At 38.6% G+C, this 8,017-nt stretch overlaps 1 protein-coding gene across 1 annotated transcript; it reads right to left on the bottom strand.

Annotated features, from left to right (window-relative positions):
- Positions 1–249: 249 nt before the first annotated feature.
- On the bottom strand, positions 250–3,884 carry LOC112711355 (uncharacterized). The gene is made up of 4 exons (XM_025763989.3): positions 3,367–3,884; positions 3,044–3,232; positions 1,621–1,851; positions 250–766 (listed from the first exon to the last, which is right to left on the bottom strand). The coding sequence occupies exons 1-4, from the start codon at positions 3,389–3,391 to the stop codon at positions 510–512; spliced, it is 702 nt and encodes a 233-aa protein (XP_025619774.1). The 5' UTR covers positions 3,392–3,884; the 3' UTR covers positions 250–509.
- Between the last annotated feature and the right edge of the window lie 4,133 nt (positions 3,885–8,017).

The raw sequence follows: 8,017 nt of genomic DNA, 5'->3' as shown, positions 1-8,017 counted from the left end.
TTATAATAATAATAATGAGGTTAAGACTTAAAGAATATGAAAGAAACATCTAATGCATTTAGCATTTAAGAAGCAAAATTTATTTTTGCATGTCATCAACACCGCTCACAAAAAATGAGTTAGCATGAATCACTAGTGTTAGTACTTAGTATGATATCTAAAGCTGATTTTTTTTTTCTCTTTTTCTTTTTCTACTTCTATTTCTATGGCTTAAACAATGTTACAAAAACGCTCAAATATGAATAAAACTGAAAAGGAAAATATTTGATCTCTCATGCATTGTCTCTTCTTCCATAGAAAAATTTACAGGCCCACAACAGTTCAAAATTTAAAAATTTAGATACTGGAGTAAAAACATCAAGCATGCTGATATGGTTATTTTAAAACATACATTATTTTGTTTCTCTCTTTCTTCTTTGTGTGAGAAGTGAGAACCTAATCCTTGTCCTTGATAACACATATTTGGCTTTTAACAATCCGATTAATCAGGATCCTAGGTTCTAGTAGGACTAATATCTCCAGATCCTATTTACATTTTCGGATTTTATGCTGCCATGATGGACCTTTTTCTTCCCTACAGGATCAATTGTACCATTAGAATCAGGCTCCTTGGATTTTCTTGTGTTTAGAGGATTATCAGCATCTTCATGTGATTTAGCTTTACAGTTACAGTGTGCATGTCTATTTTGCGGTGGGGTACCATTCTTCAAAGGAGAACTACTTCCATTGCTAGTTTCGTTTCTGCTCCCGAACAACCTGTCATTATCTGAACACAACAATGAACAAGGATTTGAAGTCAGAATTCTGAGATGTCTCATATATCCAAATAAAGAATCTATAACCAGCTGATATCATAATATCGGTACTTAATACTTTCCAATATATGTTAAAACGGTTATTGAAAACTTCTCCTCCATCTGCCAAGCGTGGAAGTTCTTTACTTTTTTAAGGATATTGTAGGTTCTTATAAGAGAGATGAATCATCAATCATGATAAAAGTATCTTACGAGGCTGAAATGCTTTGGTTTCAAATTTCTTCAAATAGACTCCAGAACCACATAAAAATTTCCATTCAAACAACACATTTGCATCTTTCTAAGAATTCTAGACAAAACTTAATGCAATAATTGGCAGCCACATGCATCCTTTTTTTTTCTAATTGAATGTATTTAAAGGTGGGATGTCACAAAAGGCTTCACTATAGATGTTGAGAATTACTGAATTAGTGATTAGTAATAAAGCAATAATGGTCAGCTACAAGCACCTATACTATTGCAGGTAAATTCCAAATGGAATAATTTAAGAAGGTGGTATGCCAGAATAGGCTTCATTGGAGTTGTTGAGAGTTTAGTTATCAGATTAATTGAATAGAACAACTAACACACAATGGCACTACCAAATTCTACTTTGAGCACACTCCAAAATCCATTTCCTAATGCCATGAAAGTACTTTATGACTTGCATTATCTATAACAGATCCCGTAAAAATCTTAAAAAGCCATGTTCCAAACATGTATCAGAAATTACTTCGCTCAGCTTCAATGACCAATCAAAAGAACCCCAATGCATTCATCTCTTCATTAACTGAATGGTAAGATGATGAAAAGTCATGAGACTTACAAGGACTAGAGATGACAGCACGAGGGCGATGAACTCGACAGGCCCTAGTATTTATTTTGTTCTCATCAATACTGTCGTCCTTCTCAGGTCCTGTTGATCCCGAATCCGAAGATAAACTGCAGTCTTGAAAAGCTTCATTTATCTGTACTCGTGGAGAAGACACCGGTGGCACATAGCACTTTGGTGCGTTAACCATCGATGATGGCTTGGAGACATTTTTCTTTCGAACTACTATAAAACCAGACAAAGATGATTGTATATTAGAAGAATGGAACAGACAAGACCCTACCCTATATCAGTTTCACTAAATGCTTCACTAACTGCAGAGTGCAGACCAAATTTTACACACAACAAATGAGATAAAATAATAATGTCAACATTCCATATATAATTCTTCAAACATAAAAATGATAGGGAATAGCTAAAACCACCAAGATTGAACAGGAAAAAAAAAAGAATCTTAAGTCATCCATGTGATTCCATGATTCATTGCTTGAAACATTTTTCCCCTCCCTTTGAAGTAAATAGTGTCTTTGACCCAACTGAAAAACCATAGTCAAATTGCAAGTGCAAATTCATATGAATAGGCCAATTTGTTTGATCAAGGATAACAGCATCCTCCAAGCTAAATTAGAAGATGGCAAATTCTGTTTTGTGCGTGATTTGCGGATCACAAACATAGAGACCTCCCATCCTAGATCATATCTATTCAGCCCCGTTTGGTAGCTATCTCAGGGCACAAATACAGAGACATAAACTTGCTTGAAGAAAGAGACAGATATACAGAAACAAACAAAACATCCATATTCTTGGACAAGATTTGCAGAATTTGATGTCATCCAAAAACTGGGGATAGTGAGAACAAAGACAGAGTCACAAATTTTCTGTCCATTCTCTGTCTCCATTCTCTTGGTCTCCCCATAGAAGTTTGTGAACAATTCAATATATTTAAAAGAAGGTGGGTACTCATGTATCTTCATGTTGAAAATGATAATCCAGATGCTGACGCATCATCTAACCCTTGTTAGCCATTATCTTCGCATCAAAGAATCAGCTCCTAGAAGTTGGAAGTAGTTACCACTCGACTTAGAACTTTCGTATACAGTTTAAAAATCCTCCCAAAAAATTAAAGAAGCAAATTAAAAGAAGTTTATGAACAATTCAATCTATTTAAAAGAAGGTTGTTGTTACTCATATGTCTTCATGTTGAAAATGATAATTTAGATGTTGACGCATATTATGCTAAGCAATCAAACATACCAAATCATCCAACTGTTATTAGCTATCATCTTCACATCAAAGAATTAGTTCCTAGAAGTTGGAAGCAGTAATCAATCACTTAAGATTAAAAACCCTCCCAAAAACTTAAAGAAACAAATTAAAAGAACAGAAATTAGAAGCAGGTGCAAGGAATTAAAATAACCTGAAGCAGAAGGAGAAGGAGGACAAGTAGAAGCAGGAGAAGCATAACAAGAAGCATAAGGAGAAGGAGAAGACGGAGGTCGCAAGCATGAAGGAATGAAAACCTTCAACCTAGGGTTCCGTGCATCACCATCATCATCCTCCTCCTCGTTTTTATGAACTTGGTGCCTCACTTTCACCCTCGGATACACTGCATAGTAAGTATAAAATTAATTTCCAAACACAAAAAAAAAAAAACAAGAAAAACCGAAACATCAATCTCAGACAAACATATGAACAAAACCATAAAAAGAAAAAATGATGGTGATGATGAGGAATACGCACTTGTTTTGTTCGTTGGAGAGTTCATCGTTTGCTGATGATTAAACAGAGAAGGGGTGAAGAACGGTGATCATAACTGCTACGGAAGCAAAGCATGCGTGTTTGATTCAGAAAAAAAAAAAAAAGAAAAGAAAGAGGAACAATAATAAAATAATTGAATTGAATGAATGAATGAATGAATGAAATGTGGGGTTTTGGAGAGAGTCGGCCTCCGATCAAGTGATTCCGAGGAGGTGGTGGGGGTGGGGTCCAGTCAGTGTGACACCAAGTTCCATTTGGAATTTGGCATCGTTTGACCTTTGGCCATCCAATTTGGAAAGGGGGTCCGGTCAACGTTGCTTTCCCACCGCCATGGATGCTGCAATCTCCTACGACAGGCGGGGGATTGCCGTTGTGATTTGGGATCTCTCCAAAGTCCATTTTCCAATTGGGTATAATAATCTCACTTTATTCACTCAATCTCACGCCTGCCTTGCACCTGCTATTTTCAACCAATTATAAATGTCCATAAAATATTAAAATTATTGTCAGAAGCTAATTATAATATTTAGTTATAGTTAGTTATATTTTATTATTTTTTAAATAATTTATTATATTAGTGTTCATACCCTGACCTAACGCTAAGACTCAGGTCCAAAATATAGATTCAATCATAAGGTTGGGCTCCTCAGAACACCGACCTTCTCTTTAGAAGTCGGTTCTTCCCACGACTTGCTCTAAAGAAGTCAGGAGCAAAGATTAGCTGGCAGATAATAACTGCCCCTAAAATCTCTCAACCCACTTCTAGGAGTCATATCGTAACCTCCCTAAGATAAATGGACGGTTATCCACCCTAAAAGGTGAAACTACTCCAACGGTGGTTATTGGTTCACCACTATAAATACACTGACACCTCTCAGGTATCTCTAAGTCCCAATACTCTCTAGACCTGCTCACACCCTTGCTAACTTAGGCATACCACCCCCCATTCTCTCACACTCACAAGTCGGAAGGAGTCTCTAAAGGCGCAAACCCGCTCAAAGGCTTCCTCCTTCATACGATTGGGCCAACCCAACGAGTCCAGCCCATTAACCTCTGGTTAACCAACGTAATATTGGCGCCGTTGCCGGGGACCCGAGGGATCAACCAATAATGGCGGACAACTCACCAGAAGATGGTTATACAGCGTCTGATTCCGAGCAAGAAAATTCAAATATCGGAAACAATGACGCAGACCTGACCCTTCATCAAGGAACCAGCGACTAGCATAGAGAAGGCACCTCTGAGCTCAAAAACCCAAAGGTAAACTCCTTGGAAGGACAAGAATCTGGAAAGGAAGGGTCACCCCATGCAACCGAACTAATAGGGCTGGTCCACGGCCACCAAGGTCGCCTGGAGCAACTGGAACAAGAACTAGAACGACAACGAGAGGCGGAGCGAAACCTCAGGGAGGAAATAGAACGACGAAAAGAGTTGGAAGAAAAACTCTTAAAACTTGAATTCTCCCTCAAAAGCCGGAACTCCCGCGGCGACCGAGAAGAGTTGCCTCTGGGAGGAGAGGACCCGTTCAGTGATGACATAATGAGGGCGAAAGTTCCAAGAAACTTCAAAAGCCCTGATATGAACCTCTATGACGGAACCACAGACTTGAAGCATCACTTAAGCAATTTCAAAAGTCGGATGTATCTGGCTGATGCTTTTGATGCAACTGCTGCAAGGCTTTTCCGACCACCCTATCAAAAGCGGCGATGAAGTGGTTTGATAGCCTCCCTCCAGGGTCGGTTACCAGCTTTGAGGACCTCTCAAGAAAATTCCTAATGCGATTCTCCATCCAGAAGGATAAAGTAAAACACGCACCGAGCCTCCTGGGAGTTAAACAGGAGGTCGGGGAACCTCTGCGTGATTACATGGAAAGGTTCAACAAAACATGTTTGGAAATTCAAGACCTACCCACAGAGGCAGTTATCATGGGATTAGTAAATGAACTTAGAGAGGGCTCCTTCTCTCAGTCCATATCAAAAAGGCACCCGACCTCTTTGAGCGATGTACAGGAGAGAGCAGAAAAGTACATCAACATGGAGGAAAATGCCAAACTACAGGAGCCCAGCTGGCGACTGGGGCCCCTCACTCAGCAAAAGAAAAAGAAAGGGAGCCTAAGAAAAAAGAGGAGGTCGGCCCCGACAGGCCTAGGAGATATCACTCCTACACTCCTTTAAAAGTCTCCCTAGTAGACGTATACAGAGAAATCTTCAACACTGAAATATTGCCGCCTCCCAGACCCATCAAAAATAAAAAGGGGGGAGTCGCAGTGACTACTGCGAGTACCATAAGCTGTATGGCCACTGGTGGACGAAATTGTGATTGCCCTCTTTGTATTTGCATGAGATTTATTTAATGGCTCTTTGGCATATGTGATCACAACTACGTTCAACTTAACCAGCAAGTGTATTGGGTCATCCAAGTAATACCTTACGTGAGTAAGGGTCGATCCCACAGAGATTGTTGGTATGAAGCAAGCTATGGTCACCTTGTAAATCTCAGTTAGGCAGATTATTGGTTTAAATTTGATTAATGGAATAAATAGAAAATAAAAGGGATAGAAATACTTATGTAAATCAATAGTGGGAATTTCAGATAAGCGTATGGAGATGCTGAGCTCCTCTCGTATCTCTATTTTCTTATTACATTCATCCAATCCTTTCTACTCCTTTCCATGGCAAGCTGTATGTAGGGCATCACCGTTGTCAATGGCTACATCCCATCCTCTCAGTGAAAACGTTCCTATGCTCTGTCACAGCACGGCTAATCATCTGTCGGTTCTCAATCAGGTTGGAATAGAATCACTTGATTCTTTTGTGCTTGTCATCACGCCCAGCCTTCAGGAGTTTGAAGCTCGTCACAGTCATTCAATCCCAGAATCCTACTCGGAATACCATAGACAAGGTTTAAACTTTCCGGATCCTCATGAATGCCGCCATCTATCTAGCTTATACCACGAAGATTCTGTTGGGGAATCTAAGAGATATGCGCCCAGCCTAAGGTAGAACGGAAGTGGTTGTCAATCACGCGCGTTTATAGGTGAGAATGATGATGAGTGTCACAGATCATCACATTCATCAAAGTTAAGTATAACATATATCTTGGAATAAGAATAGAAGAGAATTGAATAGGAAGTAATAATAATTGTATTGAAACTTGAGGTACAGCAGAGCTCCACACCCTTAATCTATGGTGTGCAGAAACTCCACTGTTGAAAATACATAAGTATAAGGTTCAGGCATGGCCGAATGGCCAGCCCCCTAAAACGTGATCAATAGCCTCTTAAGATGAAGAATAAAACAAAACTGAGACCAAAGATGTCTAATACAATAGTAACTTATCATATTTATACTAGACTAGCTACTAGGGTTTACATGAGTAAGTATTTGATGCATAAATTCACTTTCGGGGCCCACTTGGTGTATGTTTGGGCTGAGCTTGATCTATCCACGAGCTGAGGCTTTTCTTGGAGTTGAACTCCAAGTTATAACGTGTTTTGGGCGTTCAACTCCGGATCATGACGTATTTCTAGCGTTTAACTCCAGACAGCAGCATGTACTTGGCGTTCAACGCCAAGTTACGTCATCAATTTCCGAATAAAGTATGGACTATTATATATTGCTAGAAAGCTCTGGATATCTACTTTCCAACGCCGTTAAGAGCGCGCCAATTGGAGTTCTGTAGCTCCAGAAAATCCATTTCGAGTGCAAGGAGGTTAGATTCCAACAGCATCAGCAGTCCTTTTGTCAGCCTTTTTCAGAGTTTTGCTCAAATCCCTCAATTTCAGCCAGAAATTACCTGAAATCACAGAAAAACACATAAACTCATAGTAAAGTCCAGAAATGTGAATTTAACATAAAAACTAATGAAAACATCCCTAAAAGTAGCTTGAACTTACTAAAAACTACCTAAAAATAATGCCAAAAAGCGTATAAATTATCCGCTCATCAGCCACTCAACAAATGATTGCTACGACCTCAAAAATGTGATAGAAAGGTTAGTGACGTTAGGATTTTTGCCAGTAAAGAATGTCATAAAAATAGTCGCGTTGTAGATATAGTCTCTAAACCGACAAAAATCCCTTCGTACAAACGTTTTGGTTGTCACAAGTAACAAACCCCTTTAAACTTGATAACCGAGTATTAAACCTCGGGTCGTCTTCTCAAGAAATTGTAGGGAGGTATGTTCTTATTATTGGCTATGGAGATTGTAAATTGGGGGTTTTTAAAGTATGAGATAAAAAGCAACAATAGTAAATAGCAGAGGAAATAAAATAATAGCAATAAAAATAAACTCTTGGCAAGGTATTAAGAACTGGAGGTCCTATCCTAGTTATCCTTATCAATTGTGATGAGAATTGGATTCTTCCCCCACCTTATTAACCTCTAACTATGGAGGTAAGTTAAGTGGCAAATTAATTCCAATTTTCAATCAACAATGAGTTTGATAACTCAAGAGTTACCAATGTCTCAACCAAAGCCAAAAGGAAAATAGTAAATTTACTGAATAAAAATTGTCTTCAGATGGGAAGCAGTAATCATGTAAATAAAAGAAAGCAATCATGAATGGAAATACCTCAAATAACATTAATTAAAAAATTATATGTAACATGGAAGAGTTCATAAATTAAATAAAA

The sequence above is a fragment of the Arachis hypogaea genome, chromosome 9 (assembly GCF_003086295.3).
Source record: "Arachis hypogaea cultivar Tifrunner chromosome 9, arahy.Tifrunner.gnm2.J5K5, whole genome shotgun sequence".
Taxonomy (NCBI): Eukaryota; Viridiplantae; Streptophyta; class Magnoliopsida; order Fabales; family Fabaceae; genus Arachis; species Arachis hypogaea.
The sequence above is the reverse complement of the archived record's forward strand: the minus strand, read 5'-3'. Positions and strand labels throughout refer to the sequence as shown.

What these genes read in the sequence shown, in the direction of transcription:
- LOC112711355 (XM_025763989.3), bottom strand. Translation starts at nt 3,391, where the DNA reads ATGAACTCTCCAACGAACAAAACAA. An exon ending in CTCTCCAACGAACAAAACAA is followed by an intron (nt 3,233 to 3,366) that starts GTGCGTATTCCT and finishes CTTACTATGCAG; the next exon opens with TGTATCCGAGGGTGAAAGTG. An exon ending in TGCTGTCATCTCTAGTCCTT is followed by an intron (nt 767 to 1,620) that starts GTAAGTCTCATG and finishes TGTTGTGTTCAG; the next exon opens with ATAATGACAGGTTGTTCGGG.